Genomic DNA, 23,201 nt, shown 5'->3' on the forward strand with positions numbered 1-23,201 from the left:
GATGCCTCAACAATACAAGACAAGAGGTTCTGATTATTTGTTAATAATCTTTTGTTAACCTGTCGTCTTGTCTTTTTTTCTGCCTTTTGCAATATGGATTTTACACTGTAAGCACAGTCAAACCCTGCCAACCAAACTTTCCGTGTTCTCTGTGTGTCCTACAGCTCTGACTGTAATGTATCTCACTTCAGTAGGTAAGTGCTGACCTCCCTGTCCTCTCCTCCTCCTCCTTCTCCTCCTCCTCCTTTGCTTTCTCTCTGATCTCATACTGTAAAGTGGTCGTCTCAAAGTAGGATAACTGTCTGTGCACGTGCCTCCAAAGTCTCTAAATCCCCTGCTTTCAAATGACAGACATCGTGGTCTTGGGGTATTTCTTTTGTGATACAGACAACGCTGTAGTTGCAGCTTTTCATTGTGCATATTAGAATTTGACGCTAATTTAGGTTTAACTTTGGCTCCGGGTATAGACAGCAATCATTTGCATATTCCCCACTCATTAATTAAGAAAATCTGTGGTACATTCTAGATATTAATTGTGTGATAAGTATCTTTTTGCCAGATCAGATGAGAAACGCCCAGGCAGATTAATTATATCACCTTCATCAGGAAAATGCTGTTGTTGAGAAATAATGACAGATGAGGATTTTTATTTTTTTTTATCGTTATGGACTAGTCATAGATATTTTGTGGCTTCAGTAGAGCACATGTATATACATTTGCACATTCACTTACTGTATATTCAGGTATGCATATTCAGGTATTTTCAGGGTGGGGATGAGCGAGCCGTTGTGTGACTGGATGCAGTGATACACATGATTTCGGAGATCAAGGGCTTGTGGGTTAATTTATCTGTTCTGAGTGCGGGGGGGAGATTTGTCTGGATTGCTGTTGGGATGATTTCGTGCCTCAGAGGTTTAGCGCAGACTAATTAAATGAGAGAGCACTTGCTTTGACTGCCCTGAGGTAAACCTGTTTACACACATTTGTTTGCCCCTCAAAACACAGATGAGTAATTTAAGTGCACTGTAAATGATTATTTTTATTGAAAGATAATCCTAAAACCCTGCATCATAAATTCTCACTTAAAAGAGCACGAAGCCCTGCTTTCATTTATAGTTAATTGTGGTTGTTTAAGTGTCTAATAGTTACTTTTCCAAAAGCTTTTCTTTGTCAAGCGTCTGCAAATTCTGAAAGTAAACCTGCAGGCTGCTCTTGAAGTGATCTTATCTATTTCTCTTCACACCACAGTCACCTGGCTTGAGGCTTAACCCTGATATCATTTAATGTAGCCTCAGGAGATCCAACCAAAATAGACTTGTTTTAAGGATTAAAGTTTCGCTCCGCTGCTTCCTCTTGGCTTTCACTACAGTGATGAATGGGAAATCTCTCACGTCATCTGGACAGCTGGCCAATCACGATCTGCTTGTGAGATCATCAGATGTTGGATACATGGTTGTACAAAGATGAAACGACCTTTTCTGACCTGCAGCTCTGTCAATCTGTGCGGCCTGTGAGGGGACAGGCCGTCTGAAATAATTCCTCACGGCCTCTTAAAACAGCCTGTTATAGCCAATCGCATAACGAGGCTGAGTTTTGACTTTTTAGACACACATTGCACACATTTTCTCAGTGTATTATGTTTTTACAGGCACGCTTGAGGCATCCTCATTAAACATTACACTGGCGTACACCTGTTAGTCCAGTTAAGCAGAGAGCCACAGTGAACCAAGACAGCAGAGGAATGTCATTATGGCTGAAATATGACACAACTTCCACCTTTCAGAGAGCTCAGTAGCCTGAAAATTCATCCTGTAATGAGCTGTCGCACAACACCAGGCTATTATATGTTCTTCATCGGCACTAAATAAAGCATACGGTATGTATGCAGGCCAGTTCAGTTCAAGATGAGACCATTTGCTTGACAAAAACCACATATAATCACAGATATTTTGTTTTTTAATGTATAACTTACCTATAAATAGCACAAGGCCCTATCTACCTGCCCAGTAAAAACTAAAACAATGGCATTGTGTCAGAGTTTTAAAGGTTCAATCCATATCTTTGTGACCATAAATCTACATTAGAGGGGTTTATTTTGGAGATAGAAAGAGAGAATTTTGTAAGTTTGTAATGTAAGCAAATCTTTAACAGCATCCTAAAACATGAATATAAACCTCGATTTAGTTGTTTTCCATTTCAGCATTTAGTGATAGCAGGTTATAATCTTGTAATATATAATCTCTAGGATAATATTACAACAGATTATTTTGCTCTAAATATGTGTGTGGATGCGCAGCTTTGCAGTGAGCTAAACATACTTCCCATAAAAATAGTACTGGACATAAATTCAATGGGAAAACGATGAGATTCCACATAATAATTTAAAAAACTGATTAACAAAAGTATAAACTAGCTGTTAAATTAGCTGTGCAATCAGTGTTATTTAAAGTAAAAAGAGTAAAACGTTTATTAATTTTACTAAATCACAAAAAACAGCAATGAGAGATAAAAAGAATTATACATGACACAGATACATTTCCAGTATCTGTGTCATGTACGTTTGTCCACTGACCCTGAGTCTGTTCAGTCCGAAGGGCAAAGTGAACGTGATCACAGATTATTGCGGATTCTTTGGCTCCAAAGTCACCAAAGTAAATATTTGAAAGCATTTGTCTGAAGCCACATATCTTCTTAACATTCAGACAAACAAATCAGGAGAAAACTAACTTTGTTTGACGCCTGCCTTTGTCTCACCATCGTACTCTAGTGAGATCTGAACCGGCGGGAGCAATCTACAACTGTAAAAAGTACCATTGTGCGTTTTAACATTAACCAAAGATGAGCAAATGCCCTTGTTGTACTTTCAAGCTGAGTGTGTGTGTGTGTGTGTGTGTGTGTGTGTGTGTGTGTGTGTGTGTGTGTGTGTGTGTGTGTGTGTGTGTGTGTGTGTGTGTGTGTGTGTGTGTGTGTGTGTGTGTGTGTGATCCACTTGGCTCTGACTCAGCTCTAATTACTTTGTTGATAATGCAGGTTGTACTGTTTTATCCTTCGGCCGTCTGGTACCTGAGGTGGTTTATTTACCAGCGACACACGAACCAAGTGAAACCCTCACAGGTTTTCTGGTTGACATCAAATAGTCTGTTTTTGTTTTGTTTTTTTAAGTTAAAATCAAGTTAACGACCTCATAAAACTGTACTTGAAAGAAAGAAAGTTCACAACAAACAAAAGTTATTTTTTTGACAGAACTCATCAGAAATCCTAATAATATAATATAATATAATAATAAAAAACCCTGTCAGGTCCAGACGGTCTTTTGATTGGAGGATGAGCCGAGGGCCTGACTGTTTTAACAGAAGTCTATGGTTCATGTGTTATAAAGCAGCTGCAGTAACCATAATCCACATGACAGTTTGGTTTCCTGCTCCGCCAGCAGAGGGCACTGCTCAGCCACATGGAGGATTATTGATTTGGAGTCATTCCCTCACATTAATTGAAGCTATTGAGACAAAAAACTCATGAATTTTTCATAAAAACATGTATAAAAAATAGAAGAAGCACTAAAATTGAATATGACGAGGTGTTCCCTGTGTTGTAGGCCTAATTATAAATGGTATTGATTTTGAGTTATTGATTTAAATTACATGGAAACTATTGAAAAAACAAAAGAATTTTCTAGAACAATTTATAAAAATTAAAATCTAATACACTCTAGTACACAAATAGGAATAATTTCTGGTACTGATTTGGCGTCAGTGCATCATATTACATGAGGCTATTGGAAAAAAAAAAAACCCTCATTAAATTAATGAAAAAATAGGAGGAGCACTGATATGTGGCCTATCAATAACTTGTGGTATTAATTTGAAGTTACTGCCTTAAAAAACTAATTTCAATCAAAATATGTCAAATAAAAAATTACAGACTAGCAATCAAAATAAGTGATGCATTAAATTAATTTAGCATTTTTTGAATCATAAATTTCACTTTTACAAGAAGAGACGACTGAATTTTAAATACAAATTTAAAAAATAAAACAATAGTAATCTGCACATAACATTGATCATACACATTTTATTTTGGTGTGGTCCAAACTCTTCTGTATAAGAATCAGAGAACAAATGCAGTTGAAGTACTGAGTCTTTTTTTCTTTATTGTTATACACATGCTGCTATACACACGAGGAAAGACAGGTATCGATTTTACAGAGAGCCACAAGCCACCTACTGTGGAGTTATCCTGGATACCAGGTCAATAGTGGTCAGAACAGGAACAGGAAGGCACAGTGTCAAGTTGAAATGGCACAGAAGAGGAAGGGGGAAAGACAAAATAACCATGTCACTTAAAAGCCGTGAGAGGTTTAAGCCTCTACAAGTTCACATGCAAATGCTAGCCCAATTATTAAAATGCAAATTAGCATTTATTGCATTGGATGTGGTCCTTCCACTGAAACGCACATTAAGAGAATCCACTTGAACCTAAATACTAAGATTAAATGCATAACTGATGGTGATACATGGCCATGACATAGTAAATGAACAGTAAAATTTAATATTGCAATAACAAGATACATTTTTCCAGTAGCGTGAAGTTTGCGATAGAAAAAAAGGCTCTGTACATCAGCATCGAAAATCCTGTCAACGGGCTGAAAACTTGTATATTGTAGCATTAATAAGAACACTAATGTCCAATGCAGGCAGCCATATCAATTCAAGGCACATAGATCTAAATGCAGGGCGCTACACATACAGGGCCGAGGTAAGTAAAGACGTTGCAGCCACACAAACACCCGACCCCCTTGTTTTTGCAGCTACACCACAGAAGCAGACACTGGCATTGCCACAAAAAGACTGTAGAGAGATCTGCCACATCCACGACAAGCACACTTGCTGTGCCAAACTGAGTCAGCATACATGTAGCTGGAGCATCTATGCTTGTTGCAGGCTTTAGCTATCTTTGAGTTCAGCTGTTAGGATATGAATCTGTAGCTCTTTTCGATTATCCAAGTATTTAATAATGTGCATGTTAACTGAATATAGTTCCATTACTTCAATATCAGGATTTTTTTTCCCCCTATGTAATACGCAAGTATACAATTTTGGAAGTAACTACACAGGATTCTAGTACAGTTATGATACACAGATATCACATCATTTGAAATAATAATAATAAAAAAAAACTGACTTGTAGATGTTTAAGACTTGCAGAAAACTAATCTCATCATAAACTCTTGTTATAAGGAATGGATTATAAACGATTTAGTTGGAGTGCAAAATCACTTCAAATGGACACACAGACGCACAAGTAATGTTTTCAGATTTCTGCTCCAAATCAACCTGACTGGGAAAAACAAGTTCTCAAGTTATTAATTTATGTCACCGATGAATACAATATCTAAACACAAACTGTATTTATAAATTCTTCTGAATTTAGTGTCACGCAGTTGATACAGAGTTAATTTAAAGTAAGTGTGCTTAAAAGCACCACCGTGACAGGTAGTGAAATATCTCAGGAATCCACATTACTAGACCACAACTCTGGCCAAGACACACAACTGAACACCATCTGACGGTTAACGAAATGTTTTCAAAGCCGGGAAAACAATATCTTTTTCTTTTTAAACATCAGTCATAGAGTAAAGTACTAGAAGCATCTTTGCGGGAGTCAAATTTCTTTTCGAATGCCAGAGAATAATCAGTCCTCCCTCGTCTTGGTGGACGAGCTCACAGAAGCGGAGGGTTGGGGAGGTAAAAGAAAAAGAGGGTGATGTTTTTAAAGCATAAATCTGTCCTGGTGGGTGGGAGGGAGAAGGCTGGATCAGAGTCAGGGGTTGAGGTGCTCATCCTCCATATGAAGGCTGCTCGAGGGACACAGGAGAGGCTGGCTGGAGCAGTTGGTGCTCTGACTTTTCAGGCTTTCTGTTGACTCTGATGACCCTGGAGAGGAAGAAGCAACAGATAAGCAACATGGCTCAAAGCGAAGTTTCCACTAGAATTCAAATAAACAGAGAAGCCCATAAGAAATGGTTGTTATTCTTGATAAGATGTCTGCATTAAAAACTTTATGTAATAACTCCTGCTGGATCTTGTTTTTTTCTTCTAGCTGCGACAGATGACTGCGGAAATATTTATGGGGAGCAGGAGTAAGAGCAGTAGACCTCAAACAAAGAGAAGCAGAGCAGACAGGAAAGCCTACATACCACAGTTACTCCTCCATACCAATAGAGCAGGAATCAGGACCTAGAGCTGCCCAAAGTGAGGTGGCACGGAGGGACAGGGTGGCAGGGGACAGAGGAGGAGTGTTAGGAAACAGAGAAGCACACAGGTTAGATGCCAAGCGCAGGCAATCACAGCCGAGTCTTGGATTTAAGAAGAAAAACAGTGGAGAACCAGAACAGATTCATCAACTAGAAAGAAGTCAAAGAAAAAGCAAGAATCAGACGATTTGTAGTCAATTTACTGTATGGATTTATAAATAAAGAGATTATATACATAGTGCATATTCCACTCCTTCCTCTTCTTTTATTTCTTTCCTGTTTGCAGGAGCTTAAAGATCTCTCTTGCTAGGTTTCTCTCACCTGGCAGAGATAAGTCGCCCGGTGGGTCGCTCTCCGTTTTGGTCAAGCTGCTGTGTTCACTGCTGCAGTCCTGCAGGATGTCTCCTCCAGAATGCATCCTGTCCTCTGGATCACCCAGGAGAGTAAATGTCAATCAATCTGAAACTCTCAACGGCAACAAATCTTTTCAAGCGTCACAGAACTCACCGTCATCTGGAGACAGGGATTCTGCCACGTCCTCTGTCGCTGTGGCCTGGAAGACGAACAAAGGAACTTGTCAAAACTTTTGTTTGCCACAGAGTCGAAGTTTGAGTCAAGTGTTGAAGCAGTGGCTTACGTCTGTGGGGGCGGGGCTGCTGGACAGCATCGTGTGTGGCTGAGCATCAGACATCTCGGACAGCTTCTCCTCATCTTCCTCCTGGATGGGGGAGGAGGGAGACCTAAGGGTGCTGGAGTGGGAGACAAGACAAACAAATGCATGAATACAGAAAAACATGGACAGATTTTCACTCTAATTACACAACTACCTTTGAAAAACTAACGATAAACCTGCCCTCTGTGGAAGAAAACCAATTTTCTACTGAGAAATGTAACTGAACACCACATTATTATATCCAAGCATAATGTAAAGTGATGTTTCACCAATGTTACACATTTCCTGGTCAAACCCGATTACTTAAACTATTAACTAATGATTAATAAAACATTACCTGTCAGGTGACTTGCTGACTTTGCCTTTCTGCAGACTCCCGTCACTTAAATGCTCCGGGGAGCTCAGCTGTCTGCTGTCACCTCCCACACCCCCTGAGAAGTTGATTTCATCATAGAGGGGGGCGGATGGGATGGCGGGAGACACTGACCGCAGACCATTCAAAGCCTCTAACAGCGAGATGGGTTCAAAGCCTGGAGGGACTGAATCTGTGCCCTGCGAAGACACGTGGACACAGACTGATAAACACATGGCTGCATATTCATATAGAGCACCAGAAAATAGGCTTTTGGTGGCTAATGCAACAGTTTGTCTTGCTTTCTGAAGCCTGAAAGCTACGAGGCTTGTATGAGATGTTCGTCTCACTATTTGACTTTTTTAGTGAGCTTAATTTAGTGACTTTCATCTCTTCCAATACTGAACCTCACAGTAATGTTTTTACTGCAGCACTCTGTATTGCCCAGTATTCCCTGGATATTGCTGTACATCTTAGCCAGTTTTAGCAGATTTTAACTGATTGTACACAGATGAGTACGGGACTTACTGAGTGCTCGTCGTGGTCCATAGTCTGAGCCAGAACCGGGCTGAAGGACACAGGAGAAAGAGCCCCTGGCTTTTTCCTCACCGCTCTGATCTGCAGCAGGGCTCTGAAGGCTGGTGAGGGGCAAACAGGGTCAAATTAAACACAGTAACAATGTGAAGTCATTACGCCAAACTTTGACCAGTGTTAATAAAACACCTTAAAGAGCAGAATTTATTGAAATAGTGTAACACTTCTTACGCAGCCGGCAGATCGGACAGTTGTTGGCCTGGTAACGCAGAGTGTCTGCGCAGGAGTTGCAGAGGCACAAATGTCTGCAGGGCAGGATGAGTGTGTCTCGCAGGTCAGACAGACAGACAACACACTCGTTGCTGTTGTCGCTGTTCTCATCATCTGATGGCTGGAGAAAAAAAAAAAAAAGAAAATTCACACAAATAAAACACTGATGAACCTTAACAGCCCTGCGATTACTGTATATGGTAATATTCCCACTCAAACCTTGGTTTCTTGGTTGTTTTTATTCTCAATCCCGTAGATCTCCTGTAAGAGGTAGCTCACACGGTCCACCTACAAACACACAGTACAGTCATACACAACGAGGTCCAAGAACTCAAAACATACATTTCTCTCCACTGTCTTGTCTTACCCTCATATTTTTAAATTGCAGAGAGGAATGAGAATTTAAATCATCTGTCTAACATGAAATTACTTGAGTTTTTTGTTATCCAAGTCTATACTCAGCGTCTACTTTAGAGATCTGCGTTATTGCCAGACTCCCGGGGGTCTCGGCACAGATTTTTCATATGCTGTAGATGAGTGTGAGAGGGTCACTGACGCTCTGACTAAAACATCCTACCAGGCATTAACAACCTGCTGCAGCACATACACTATCTGCATACTGACTTGGATTTAGGGCGATTAAAAAAAATGAATTCATTAAAGCAAAGTGAGGACATGCACCACAGATTCCACTTCTAACTTTAATAGTTTGCTGAAGGAAGTATTGAAGTAAGAACATAAATAAACCTACGATCTGCTTCTGCTTCAGAGGCTTGACGGAGAAACTGCCATCAACGTGCTGGAGGTGGGAAAACAAACATATTTGTAGCTTCTGTAAAAACTTGTTTTATGCAGACTAGAAGTATTTTTCTTTACATGTATACATACTCGTTCAAAGGCTGCCAAAAGCACGTGAGCGTGTCCAAGACAGTCTTGAAAAGAACACACAGTATCGTCATTAATATGGATGCTAACCGAAATGTGTATTTAACAACAGAATTCATGAACTATAGTGACATAGAACAGTAATATGGAATCACACTATTTCATAAATGGGCCTTTTGTTTCTGTCCAGCCAAACTCACTAGAGAAGATACTTTGTCCTGATTGCGGCTCCAGTAACCTACCGTCTCCTTCGTCAACCACAGCCTGGATTACCATGGGAAACACTCCTCGGTCCAGGTCAAAGTTCAGCTTTAAGGGAAAGACACATAGAGTTTATTATCCAGTGAGACACGGTTACGACCAGAGGACATGCATCTACGTGTGCAGTCAGTCAAAGATTGTGCAGTGAAAGAGAAAACAGGATATTAACAGACAAAAACCAACCCCAGGGGACACTATGTGTTTTTGTCATGAGTGATCCTGTAACAAACTCCACTTAGTAACTGCTGCACATACTTACATCTTCCTCTTTCCACTCGCTGAAGTCTATTTTGAAAGACGGCATGGAGAACTGTTGGCTGACCCCTCGCTTGTAATGCACCGTTTCAGAGACCAGTGACGGATTCTTTGGGCTGTACCTGCACACAGTTTGTTACACAGAAAGATGATAAGTGGAAGGACTCACAACATCACACACTGACATTTAGACATGTATTAGTAAGGAAGCCATCTTTAGGCATTATATTCAATACAGTCATCAATTAGCAGCAGCAGCAGCAGCAGCAGTGACATCTGAGCTTTCTGATCCCGGAAGCATGTATCCTCTTTCAGTTTCATCATGACACACTAACTTCAGTACGAAATATTACTTTCATCTTCGTCTAAGTCTTATCTGCAGTATCCATGGCGACTGGTGGTTGCTAAGGACCCGCCGTATCTATTCTAGTGTTTGTGCTCCGAGGCTTGAATCTCACCCCCACCCATTAAACAGAGTCTAAATGTCTGCGGCACGACGCCTTCCACTAAAACGACGCTTGTGAGTCAGTTAGATTCATCTGTTTGTTTGGTTAAAATCTGGACAGCTGGTCCTGTCACAGAGAGACATAACAACCTTTGAGATAAGACTTCATCTTTTTGTGCTACTGGTAGCTAAATCTTCATCTGACTCGCACAAAAAGAGATCAAATCCTTACACTGCCATCCCATTGGAGAACTCCTCAAACGCTTGGCAGTAGAGGGTGATGGCCACACGAGCATCAGCATCAAAGGTGAACTCCACGCCGTACTGAACCTTTGGTTTTCCACCGTCCTCCGTCGGTGTGTCAGAGTCGTCTTTGTACCTAAAATCAGGAGATTTAACAAACATCAGGTCGGCACAGTGGGAACTCTTCTCTTTACTCTTTCCTGTGGTTTGTATTGTGGCTGACTTTACCTGACCAAACGCAAAGAGTCCTTCCTAATGTTGACCAGACTCCTCAGGGTTTTCACAGGCTCGTGGGGTGCAGGCGTCACATATGGAAACTAGAGAAACGATAACAACGTGAATGAGGATATTTACGGTGCAGCGCTGAATCCTCACATGATTAAAATAACTGGGATGGAGAAGCATCTGTTCTCACCTGCACTGGCCTATTTCCAAGAAAATTCAGGTCCATGTTTTCCCCAAACAGATATCCCTCTGGATGTGGCGTGTCGAATTTCTCTCCTCCCATGAAGAAGTGGCTCGCAAAATAATTCCCTGAGGACGGAAGAAAACTCAATTCATATGCAGTTACTTCAAAAGACCCTTCCGTAAAAATAAATGGTTCAGCTGAACATACTGTTGGCTGAAGTGTGATGTATAGTGACTCTTTGGAGCAACACAGGTTTGTTTTTTTTAGCGTATGAGAGCATGAGCAGGGTTCATGCAGCTTTTTAACAGCTGAATTCAAGCATTTTCAAGGCACCTAAGCCTGAAAAACATTTCAGGCTCTTGAAGGCTTAATCATCACATTTAGATTTTATTACAAAAACTGTAAAACAATATATAGATTTCCTTCATACCCACAGCAATCACTGCATTTGTCACTGTTTATTTAACCAGCTGTTCATGTTAACTGATTTAATAACTATTTAATGCTTCCTAGGGTTCATGTTGAAAAAAAAAGGACTCTTCAAAGAGTACATTATGCAAATTTGAGCCTTTTACAAACCTTGAAAACACAACTGTTAAAATTAAGCATTTTCCATATTTAATAATGCAGTTGGAAGTTTTTCTTTTTACATTTCATGTATTTCTATAATTCAGCAGAAGGCGTAATGAATAATAAAATAAGTATTGATCACCTACAAACAAGAAAATCAGATTTCCAGTAACTTCATTAGCACCACATCATCCTTGGAGGTGTATCACTGAGATCCAGGAGGTTTAATGACCAGGTGACAATAACATGTCTGCTGGTTTTTATGGGCTGTAAACTGAGTCAAGTTTCTGACACTCCTCTCTCCATAATGCCATAAATATCTTCATAACAAACTGAATGTGTAATGAAATCAAAGACAGACTTGTTTTGAATGCCTATGAAACAGCACACTAACAGGAAGATTAGCCTTGAGGGGCTTTTGTTTTGGAGGCTGATCATCATTTGTTGACATGTCATCTGTCCCTCAGGTCTTGTAACATCAATTTAATGCGGCTAAAGCTGCCAATGGAAATCTGTACACTCGGTTTTGTTGTTGCACATGCAAAGCCTCATGCATTATGATCACAATGCTGGAAAAACTTCATAATAAACCAACTTGCTCTGGCCTGACAGGTCTCGGCAGGGGCACAGTGTCCGCTACATGAAACTACAATAATGCCACAGTATTTCCTAAATGTCTTGTGACCTATTGGCAGCAAAAAGTCACATTCCTACAGGCTCATACGTGTTTCCAATCATTAACTAACTACTAAGCTGATGTTAATCAACAGAATAGACAAGTAATTCGAGGCTAACTTCACTAGCTAGTGTGCGCTCGGCTCTTGCTGCAGCAGATCTGACTCTAAAGGACATCCTAGTTCAGCAACACCGCCGATCACTCACCAGATTTGGGTGGGAATCGATAGGCCGAGTTGGCCTGGATATCGATATCCTCGACACCAGCGATTCGGCGGCTCAGGATGGACCCCATCTTCCTCTGGTGGGTCGCCGATGTTAGCTATAGCTAGCTAGCCAGCAGCTCGGCAGCTAACAGCTCCGATTAGCTCCGCCTTCAGCGTCCACTAACCCCAAAAAACAAAGGTAACATCAACCAGAAAGAAACGCTTTCGTTAATTTGACATTTTAACACGTTTGTGAGGATTCACTGGCAATGTTGTGGGTGCTAATGCTAACAGGAAGCAAACTGAGGGACGGGCTGTTGTTTTGCCACAGCTATGCTAACGCAGCAGCGGAGCCACCTGATTGGCTGATTCCAGGAGAGATTGGGGGCGTTCGCTCTGTGCGGTGGGACCGCCCGGCGGGGAGGAGGTCAGGAGGGGAAGGGGTCAGCGCAAGGGCGTCGGTGCAGGTTTTTTACTAAAAGATGGAGGAATAAAGTAGATGGAGTCTCTGACAACACCCCACGTGTTTATCCGAAGGGTTAATGTGGTTTTATGCACGATGGAGAGCGACATTAAGTTGATGATTTATGAGTGGAGGCGTGAATTATCACCGCCCTCTAGTGGTCATAGAGAAGAACTGCAAGTGTTATTATCAATGCATAATCAATGTAAAATCAATGTTTAGCTCATTATTAGTGCCATTAAAGACTAATAACAGCAGTATTATCTATATTGCTAATTATTGTATTGATGTGGTGAAGGTTTGGTGGCTGTGGTGACCTCTAGTTTAACACTGCAACATTAAACACAGTCGCTCAATATTCAATTTGTGGCTAATTTCAACAGTCATAACAATTAGGATTATTTTACACACCATAATGTTTAATAAATGATTTATATCAACATGTAAATTACATTATTAGTGTGATGTAAAAAAGAAAAACAAGACTTTAGTGTAGTTCCGCACTGTGACCACTACAGGGTAATAATTTGTCCTCATTCTTGAGTTAATCTGTGCTAAACACTTATATTTTTTATAGCTTTACACTTATTTACATGTTTTAAACTCCTTAACTACAAGATACAATATCAAACTAAAACTTTAGAAGACTTGAGTATTTATCTACCATTGTTTTGATAACATTATGTGGCTCGTGTTAGTACAATTATGGACGTCATTAGTGCTAACTGTGAGTGACAAATAAAAAAAATACTTATATCATTCCCGCTGAAGGACGTGGAGATGTTGTTTCCAACTGTGGCCTCTAACAGATAATGAAATTGACAATTTGATGCAAATTTGGCTTGATCACATTATTTTGAAAGTACTTAGCGGAAGTTGCACCATTGTTTAATATTTTAATTGACGCCAGCTTGATAAAAAAAAACTGTTTTTGCAGTTCCTAGATGTGACCGCTAGATGGCAGCAAACACAATTCTAAATAATCAATAGTCCTCTCAGTAGACTTCTTTACATTTTTATTAATACATTAATCACCAATATTGATTCTATTGTTGTTATTCTTAATAAAGACGCTAATGATTTGTTGCTTATTTTAGTTTTATGCTTATATCGCTGTAGCTATTAAATACTGTTGCAGTTCCTCACTGTGTCCACTGGAGGGCAGTAAAAACTCAATACAGATCAATCACCTTTTATTCTACTCAATCGTTTTAATTCAGTCGTTTTATTGTCATAAGTGCAGATAAAAACAAGTTTCAAGTTCCTTTCACCTTCGATGCTGCTTCAGGATTTAAAAAAAAATAGATGTATAAATAGAAAAATATCAATCACCATCAATTTTTTTAAAAATTATTTTTAATAATAGCACAAATAACGACTCGTAAATTGATATTGATAAGGATTTATTAGCATTGTATGTTAGCCATGAATTTAACATAGTGATGTTCCTATTGTGGCCACTAGGGGGCAGTAAACACTGTAAATACACTCAGTTCAACCTTTATATCCTCCTGGAATCTTCTGGTAAAAACCAGATCAACCTGCTGTTAGTTAAACAGCTCAATAACCTAATAATCAGTTTCATTCATCAATATAAATATCTTTTATAAGTAGTATTGATTTGGTGCCTACATGCTTCATGTGTTAAACCAGCGTCAAAGCACCGATAGAACATTTCCGGTGATGATTTTCAAAATAAATGCATTTTCTAGCTTTATTTATGTTTTATCTAATAGATTTATCTTTTTTTTTTCATTATTTATTTATAACATAATATCATGTTTGAAACTTAAAACAAACTAATGTGACATGTGGTTTCAGAATACTTGTTTTACTGCTTTTGTTTGCACAATCTTAGTGTTTCTTGTGGGAGTAACTATAATAACGTTAATAACGAGCATTTGTCAGCAATCATTCATGCTGATTAATCCCGTGTATGTGTGAATAAATCATAATTAACGGCGTCGTGTGGATAAATCGTAATGAATCCGGATGTTGACTCTCATCCGGAGGGTCGGAGCTTAAACGTCAAACAAACTACTTCAGTAACACCGCGGACAGGCTGCGCTTCTCGCTAAAAAAAAGAAAACAGGTAATTTCTCTTTTAGCACACTGACACCTGCGCCGCTACAGCCGAGACCAGACGCAGTGTTTCACAATGCTGTAGACGTTTAGTCCATTTATTTTACAAGTTTCAGGCATTATTTCCAGTCAGCTGTTTCTGCGTCTAGAATGGCGGCGCTAGCTAGCAAGCTAGCTAACTAGCAAGCTAACGTCAGCTAGCAAACATGCTTTGCTTTGCTTTAGCTGAAACCTAAAACTGGACAAACACACGTCCTCGTCTTCTAAGTTACCGAAAACAGCTGAGTGCAAACAATCACACACTCGTGGTCCTTCCTGAATTTATTTAAAAGAGCCAGATGAGACAAGTTCTCCGTGAGCTGCCAATTAGCCAATCTCAGTTAACGGTGACATCCTTCCGCGCTAATCCCGTTAGCTAACGGTCCAGTTAACGTTAATAATAATGATGATAATGTCAGATTCATCCATTAAATAAGCGTCTTAAAACAATGTGGACATCAGTACTGACTTCCGACTGCCTTCATTACGTAACTAAGTTATTCATGGTTAGTTGTGCAAGTAGCTTTGAGCTGGATTATGAGAGAAAGGATTAAATAAAACCACCAGCTAGTTGTTGGTTAGCTGAGAAGCGTTAGCATTGATTTGAATGGGAGATTCTTCCCAGCAGATATGATGGAGGCTGTTTTCTACCAGAGACTTGCAGCAACTCTTCATTAATTATATAATACTGCAAGAGTGTTTCACTTTTGTTTTTAAATTGTCTAATACCTCAGCCACTAAAGTGATATTATTAATTTTTAATATCATTTATTATTGGAAAATTACTCAATCAACTCCTGTTTATTGTCAGAATACATTAAATCTCTGTAGTCACTTTAATCTGAGTTGTTCTGATGTTGTCTATCATTGCAGATTCACCTCATTAAAAAAAGAAATATATGTTTATTTCAATAAAACAGGTTGTGGCCTGTGGTTTTCCAGATTCCTCAGGTGGGATCCTTCTTTTCTCTGTAGCAGGTATGTTCTCTTTCCTATTATTATTATTATTAGTATTATTCCTAGTATTAGTGGATCAGCAGCAATGTCTCACTCACACAGTCTCAAGGAAGTTAAACACAATGCTTCACACATTTTGAGTTTATTTCAGGGCTGTTTTTTAGATCGTACACAGGTCTTCTGTTATTGAATCCTTGTATCGGGATGTGTAGATTCATACAGAAGTGTAACGACCCACACTTCTGTGCTTTACTCTTATTTTTTTTAGTGTAAGTTCCTTATCTGACTCACCAGATGGAAAGTGGAAGAGCCTGCCCATCTGTTACACGTGGAAAGCATTTTCACAAGCACATTTTTAAGCTGCAGGAAGTTTCACGGACCTCTTTGTTTGCTGTGTTAAATGATCACGTTTCTTTACAGCTCTCTGAATAATAGCATAGCAGACTTTACTGTAAAGTCCTAGACATTTGATTCTCGAAGATATTTGTTGAGTGTTCTTTCAGCCACTGCATGTATTATTTAAATGGAGTGAAAGTCAAGCTTCCTGCTGAAATTTAACCCCTGAGACGGAACCAGCAAGCTCCTACTTGTAGTGTTGTTGTCTTCCCGCCCTCTAAAGTAGCTGTTGATTCCTCTTTTGCTGAGCTGATCATCTGTTTTTCTGGATTGTCGACTGATTTTACTTGCATCCATCAACATTTCATGATAGAATATATGAAATGCTCCCCACAAAACATCAGTTAATTCATCAGCTTTGCACAAAAACAGGCTACAGATATGAAGTATTTTACAGTTTTGTATTAAGCTTTGGATTGTTTGATTTCTCAACAATATCAGGCAGTGCTCTGATAAACCAGGGCAACAAATAAGCCCCCAAAAAACCTCAGTTTTTGCTTAAAACTCCTCTGCATTTCATTGCACTTATCCTGAAACGTGTGGCACATGTGCAGCAGCAGTTACACAACGTACTTCATTAGCGACTCGGACTGTTGTTGGAACGTTTTACGACTTGGAAGCAGTCTGTGTCAGAGAGTAATGAGCCACGGGACTCTGACTATGCATGGGTGTTTTTTTTTTCTCTCTCACAGAACAAAAGTCCACAGGAGAGTTGTGAGGGGAGCTCCGTGTCCAACCCCTTTCCCTGAACAGACATCCGGCCAGTATGTCCAGTGACCCTCCTCCTCCGTACCCTGGAGGTCCCAGTGCCCCACTCATCGAGGAGAAGAATGGACAACCTGGTAAGAAAACTACACATGAAGGATTGTGGTGAATGTTAACTGGCGCTCACTGATACATTTGTAGGATTATTTGTAGTGCGCTCCTGATTTCAGTGTCATTTCTTTCTTTTATCACATGTGAAACAGCTCCTGTAAGAACTGCACCTATACAGGGACAACCCCTGCCCCCAGACTACGGTCCTCCACCCTACGAGGCCTCACAGCCAGGCTTCCTTCCCCCGCATGTCCCTGGAGAAGGACCCATGCCTATGCCAATGCCTCCACCACCACCAGGTGCTCAGTCAGTCTGCGGATATAAATTAACACCTAAAGCATCAAAGCATGTGGACACACACACACACACACACTCACACACACACACACACACACACACACACACACAGCGCCTGTTGCTAATAAGTGATTCCCTACTTTTAGACAGATGAAGCCATGTTTTTGGTCACTTAACGTGATGTGATTATTATTGTTATTCATATTGTAGGAGCTGGAAACCAGAACTGAGAGTATAAAATGGCTAAAAAGCTACACAGAACTGCAGTGATGGATGTTTAAATCACAGCTGGTGTGGCAGCCTGAACATGAGTCAGCTGGATTTATTGTTGATCACTTTTTTTTAAGGTCATGAAAGACATTAATTTGTTTATTCCTCTTGGCTAATGCCTCATCACTGTGAGCTCCTCACACTAACAAATCAAATTCCTGTTTAAAACCCCGATAACTACGGCAGGAGTCTGTTTTCCTCAACAACTGTTCCTCCAATTGACTTCGCACTTGGCAGGCGTGTGGCTCGGGACCTGAGGAAGTGCAGTGAAGAGTGTGAAGATATTTGGATGTGAAATGTTAAAGATATCACTGAAATAAAACATTTAGCCTGTCTAGAGCTGTCCAATATGGCGGCCTGTCTACCTCAGATTTGTTTGCGCATCTCGAGAACAGTTTGTCCGATCGACTTCACACTTGGCAGGCGTATTTCTGAGGACCCAAAGAAGTACGGCGTCGAGTGCGATGTCGATTGGATGAGCGGTTCTTCCAGAAGAAAAGCAATCGGCCCGATCCAAACAGACCATACCACGCCACTGATAGATAATTGTGTGTCCCGTCATATCAGTACATGTTTAAACTGTGCTTTAACTCATACAAATACAGCATATTAAATGCCATTTCCTCCTGTACAGGTGGCCACTATCCACCTCCGCCCGGTCACTTTCCTCACCCGATGCCAGGACAGATGGGTCCCGGTCCCAGTCACTTTGTCCACATGGGAGGTCACACAGCGACCGTCCTGGCTCCTCCAGGAGCAGCCACCACTGTGACCGTACTGCAGGGGGAAATGTTCCAGACCTCACCGGTGCAGACTGTGTGTCCGCACTGCCAGCAGGCAATCATCACCCGCATCTCCCACGATGTCGGACTCATGAACACACTCTTCTGCCTCTTCTGCTTCTTTGTAGGGTAAGTAACTCACAGGCCAGAAAAGAAAAGAGGTCAGACGGCAGATGGATTAAAGTCGCCTAACAGTCGCTACGTTTCTATTGGCTTCACACCCTCTGCTCTATTAATACGCATCACACACACACGAGACTAAAGAAAGTAACACCTAAAATTGACAGCAGTTCTGAAATACACAGAGCTCCTTTCACCAGTAGTCAAACTCTGTTAGTTCACACTCACCCACCTGTTTATATGCAAAGCAAAGGCACCTATTCATGTTGTGACGTGCAAATTAAAACAGTAGAAGACAAAACATGCTCTGAATATGAAGCCATATACAGAGTTTTACTAGCTTGTTCTTCATTCAGTCTGCTGTGTATTGTGCACACACACAGAGCTGCCTGTAATGTCGGCTCCAGTAGGATGCAAATACTCACTCACTTCCTTCAGGATCCCTCGGCAGGGACAACAGCAGCTGTGACAACTATAACTTAAGTTTCTCTTGTCACAGGAGCTTTGCTGAGTAGGGTTAGGTCAGTTTTCAGGTTTGCAGGTCCGGTTTCAGTGCAAGAGCTTAAGCTGGTTTGATTTAACACAAACCGACTTAAGCTGGCACTTGTCAAACTTAAAAAGTAGCGTACAACATGATTAACGTGGTTTTAAGGTTTTTACAGGAACCGTCACTGTCTGAGAACTGATGGTTTCGATTTCACTGGATAAACCCTGAGAACTAACGCACAGACAGACGAGCTGGATGAAGCTCTGTACGAGGTTTTATCTGGTAAAAGTCAGACTTTAGATGCTGCGCACACATGGCAGATGCTAACATTAGCCGTGTTAGCCCCTAAGGCCAAAAACAAAGATCAGCTGGGCGGAACAGACACCTGCTGCGAACTTTCACTTTCCTCACAACCCTGCTGATCGCCTCCTGTGGGCCTGATTCCTGTGTCAGCAAGTTCAGCATCCTTTTTTATTGTGGTGTTAATCTTTATTAGAGGAAAGGTTGAATGGCGGTTCAGCTGTCCTGATCGAGGCGCCGCTGCACTACACTGTCATATGTTCCACTCTGGAGCCACTTGTATCATCTTGTGGTAAAATTTGATAATTTCCTGTCTGGTCCAGTCTGCGTGACTATCAGACCGGTTTGAGGTCTGATATTACATCAGCCCAACCCTAGCCTGAATCCGGCTGTGTGTTTCTTCAGAAAAAAGTATTTTTCTCTCCGCTGAAACACCCACTTCCTCTTTTCTGGGCACATAACTGTGTGTAACCTGTATTCGTCTGTCTGCTCTTCGTTTTCAGGTGTGATCTCGGCTGCTGCTTGATTCCCTGTCTGATTGACGACCTTAAGGATGTGACACACACCTGCCCTTACTGTAAGGGCTACATTTACACATACAAGCGTATATGCTAACCACCGACAGCTGTATGCTACAGAGACATGTACATGCACACAAACAAAGTCACAGCTCCTCCTGCTGGTAGTGACAGGCTTCTCCCCTCATTTTTGCAAAGTGTTGTGTAGCCCTCTTAAATTGTTAAAAGTGCAGTTTTCTCATTAGTTCACAGAATATTTACTGTATATATCTTAAGCATAATTCTTTCATGTATAAACATGCATTTGAAATGTACAAATCTCACTGAACTACAGAAGATGTAGGTCACTAAAGCATCCACGGGGATGGATATAGGCAGCAGGTGCATCTGATACTGTCTGGAAAAATGGAAACAAGGCTTGTGATGTTACACGTTTATGAAGGAAAAAAAAAAAAAAAAGGCAAACGGCTTCAGTTAGAGAAAGCTGTAAAAACGGTCACTTTATTTATTTGAAATCATCTGTGAGAAGTTAAAAATGCTAGATTAGCCTTCTTGTTTTTTTTCCTATTTATTTCACATATTTTATCCAATATTTTAACAAGTTAATATTTGAGAACTGTGAACATTTTTGTCCATGTCTGATAATTTTGTTCTAACAGACCTAGTTTATTTTTTTTTTTCCTTTTATCATAATCCCTTTTTGAATGTGAGCAAACTAACGAACCATTTTCAGCTCGATAAACTGATGTATTTGCTTCTTTGGGAAGATTTGCCCAAGATTGGTGTTAACTTGCTATACTTATTAATCTTCTGGGCTTCAATCAGAGGTCACAAAGTGTTCAGTGATCGACGGTTGAGCTGTTTTGCATTAATGCCCTCAGTCCACGATGTACCGAACTTTGATAATAAAGCCAAGATTTGCACTTTAAGTTGGAATTCACTTTTCCCCCTCTGATGCATTGAAAACGATTAACCTCAGCTATCATTAGTCTTCTAGAGACTTTTGATTTTAAGTTTAAAGAAAAAAAAACAAAAAAACTGTAGAGTGGCATCTCATGAGTAAAAGCAGCGTATACTTATGGCTTTTGCTTTGGTTTGTTGTTAGCTGAGTGAATCCCACCATACATGCACTTACTCAGAGTATAGTAGACTTAAAGTAGAGCTGGCAGGCAGTCTCACCGACACTGATGGAGACACACTGCATGACATTAGTTATCTTGTGTCTCCGTCTGATGCACCGCTCCACTCTAGATTATCTTCTCACTGATACCGCTGGCTGATTGTCTTGTTCTGATCGGTGCCACAGTAAACAGATAGCTAGTTTAAAATAGAAAAAAAATAACCATGTTGGCAAACATCAGCGGTGGCACCGTCATCACATAAACCTAATACGGCATCGTTCCTTCAAGAGTACCTGCGTTGCTCAGATGCATGTTAGATAAGAAGTAAGATGTCACCTGACTAATACTGAATAGTGATCTCTCCACTAGGAATAAGCTTCAAATAAATGATTGTATCAGACATTTTGCAAAACGACATTGTGACATTCCATTGAGATTACGACAACTAACAATGAAACGACCATCGTTTCACCACAGCATGCCCCAACTGCCATTCACTTCCACCCACCAAGTGCAGAGTTTGTCTGCATGAGCCACACATGAAAATAAATAATTCTCACTGACTAGCTCCTTGACTCTATGTGCATTTGATTTTTTTTCTCTTCAGGCTAGCTAAACTGTGCAAGAAAGCTGATTTTGAGTTGAAGGATTGCATTGAACTTTTAATACGAAGTACTGTATGCCATTGTCGTGGATAATGCTGGTCTGCATTGCTCTCTAAATGTCTGTGATATGTATAACTATGTAAGTCAAAATTTGTTTGACTGTTGTATACAGGTACTATTTTATCAATAAAAATCAGAATATGATTCTTCATTGAAACTCATTTTAATGTCATTTGGAAAATTAACTGTACAAGTGAATGCGGTGTGTAAATATCCTCTGCAAAAGACAAAGATCAGTAGAATATCAGTATAAATACAGGCTGAGAAATGAGGGGAATAAAGTGCAAAGGTTTCAGTCTCTCCATCTGTGTCCACACTGGGCATTGCAGCATTTGTAGAAAGTCGTCATCGGTTCATCAGCTGATCTGGTCTGAATCTGCATGAAATACGCCCGAAGATGTCCGCACTTAGGACACGTTTCTGTGAACGGATATAAATAGTTTAAGTGTCAGTTTGGGATCAGAAGAACTCCCGGAGCTTTAGTTTATACTGTGTGAAAAAAACAGTCACAGAAATATTTAATAAGATTTTAAACGCTAATCGTTGATTTACTCTTTAATAAAGGATTAATGGATCTCAAAGGATTTTAGGTTGTAGGACAGTTTAAATTCAGAAAGTATGAGATGTGAGTTTAATTGATCTCTGAAATCAGCGACTGTTGCATAAAAACAGGCCTGAGAATTATTGATGATATCACAGCATTATTCCCCACGAGGACGATGGCAACACAAGATATTCTGCATTATGTGATATGTTGTCAAATGTCTAATAATTCTCAGGCCTGTTTTTTGAATCTGTTTATATACACAAACATTAGGATCCAGTATGCAGAAGTGTGTCCTATTTGTTCAGTGTAATAATAATTTATGATTTAGGAGATTCTGATTTAATTTGGAGCCACTGCGTCACTTTACATGGAAGCTACTGAAGCACAAACCATGAATTTTCTTTAGAAATATTTATAAAGAAAATTCATTTTTATGTAGAGGTGTGTCCTATTTGGCCTGTGATATATTTTGATATATATTTTGATTAAATTTGTCATATGGAAGCTTTTGAAGAAAAAATAAATCCTAAATTTCCCATAAACATATTTATAAAAACAAAACAGTTTGAAGAGAAGTGTCTATTTGTCCAGTTTAGTGATATATTTTAATAAAATATTTATGTAAAATAATCTACACATGAACAGTAATAAGTAAACTACATTAAATCAATCTAACATATCTTTTAATAATATTTTTCACATGAAGGTAGTAAAATATTTTGTGTTAATTAATGAACTGAGGGTCTCTGAGGAGGTCAGCTGACCGTCCTGCTGCTGCCAACACCGGGGAAACCCGAGTGAAAGGTCCGGAGTGAAGGTCAGTCTCTGCCCTCTGATAGTTACAGAGATAAACTCAAGTCTTCAAACGCACCACGGATTATTTTAACGCCACTCACCTGGAGTTGAGTCCACGTTCTCCCACGCTGCAGCTCCACCAAGAACATCATCCACCTCCTTCAGCTTCGGGTACTTCCTGTTATTTACCTGTAGAACAGAAAGCCACGTGAAGCTCCCAGACACTACAGCCACCGTGTGTCGTGATGCTCCACCTGAACGCATCATAACTCACCTTTCTGGTGATGTTGTGCACATACGGACAGGTGTTACAGGCGAACCTCATGCACTTCTGGCCCTCCTCCACGATTAAAACGTTCCCGCAGGTCGGACAGAAAAGCAGCATGTTAGTCAGGAAATATGAGCAACAAACTCAATATTTAGTTCGCTGTTTCACAGTTTTAATCTCCCTGGTTTCAGCTGTTTGACGCATGTGGAGCAACGGAAGAGGAGCTGATGGGAGCAGGTGCTACTGT

General features: G+C 40.2%; 3 protein-coding genes across 6 annotated transcripts; 1 reads left to right on the forward strand and 2 right to left on the reverse strand.

The window, feature by feature from the left end:
- Positions 1–4,130: 4,130 nt before the first annotated feature.
- On the reverse strand, positions 4,131–12,373 carry mgrn1b (mahogunin, ring finger 1b). Of its 4 annotated transcripts, none has more exons than XM_070847883.1 (17): positions 12,033–12,373; positions 10,587–10,705; positions 10,400–10,488; positions 10,161–10,307; positions 9,488–9,605; positions 9,210–9,276; positions 8,971–9,014; positions 8,834–8,881; positions 8,302–8,370; positions 8,044–8,203; positions 7,807–7,916; positions 7,264–7,478; positions 6,891–7,002; positions 6,761–6,806; positions 6,575–6,679; positions 6,197–6,242; positions 5,814–5,933 (listed from the first exon to the last, which is right to left on the reverse strand). In XM_070847883.1, exons 1-16 carry the CDS (start codon positions 12,118–12,120, stop codon positions 6,202–6,204), a joined length of 1,578 nt encoding a protein of 525 aa, XP_070703984.1. In that variant the 5' UTR covers positions 12,121–12,373; the 3' UTR covers positions 5,814–5,933; positions 6,197–6,201. The 4 variants fall into 4 exon arrangements, with proteins under 4 accessions (XP_070703982.1, XP_070703981.1, XP_070703984.1 ...); XM_070847882.1 differs by having other exon boundaries at positions 9,168–9,276; XM_070847881.1 differs by lacking the exon at positions 6,197–6,242 and having other exon boundaries at positions 4,131–5,933.
- A 2,090-nt stretch (positions 12,374–14,463) lies between these two features.
- cdip1 (cell death-inducing p53 target 1) lies at positions 14,464–20,897 on the forward strand. Its single transcript, XM_070848464.1, has 6 exons — positions 14,464–14,586; positions 15,536–15,593; positions 16,661–16,810; positions 16,937–17,083; positions 17,986–18,262; positions 19,544–20,897. The coding sequence occupies exons 3-6, from the start codon at positions 16,735–16,737 to the stop codon at positions 19,653–19,655; spliced, it is 612 nt and encodes a 203-aa protein (XP_070704565.1). The 5' UTR covers positions 14,464–14,586; positions 15,536–15,593; positions 16,661–16,734; the 3' UTR covers positions 19,656–20,897.
- A 572-nt stretch (positions 20,898–21,469) lies between these two features.
- Positions 21,470–23,187, reverse strand: polr3k (polymerase (RNA) III (DNA directed) polypeptide K). Its single transcript, XM_070848466.1, has 3 exons — positions 22,961–23,187; positions 22,788–22,875; positions 21,470–21,764 (listed from the first exon to the last, which is right to left on the reverse strand). Exons 1-3 carry the CDS (start codon positions 23,069–23,071, stop codon positions 21,637–21,639), a joined length of 327 nt encoding a protein of 108 aa, XP_070704567.1. The 5' UTR covers positions 23,072–23,187; the 3' UTR covers positions 21,470–21,636.
- Between the last annotated feature and the right edge of the window lie 14 nt (positions 23,188–23,201).

The sequence above is a fragment of the Pempheris klunzingeri genome, chromosome 17 (assembly GCF_042242105.1).
Source record: "Pempheris klunzingeri isolate RE-2024b chromosome 17, fPemKlu1.hap1, whole genome shotgun sequence".
In the NCBI taxonomy this organism is placed as follows: Eukaryota; Metazoa; Chordata; class Actinopteri; order Acropomatiformes; family Pempheridae; genus Pempheris; species Pempheris klunzingeri.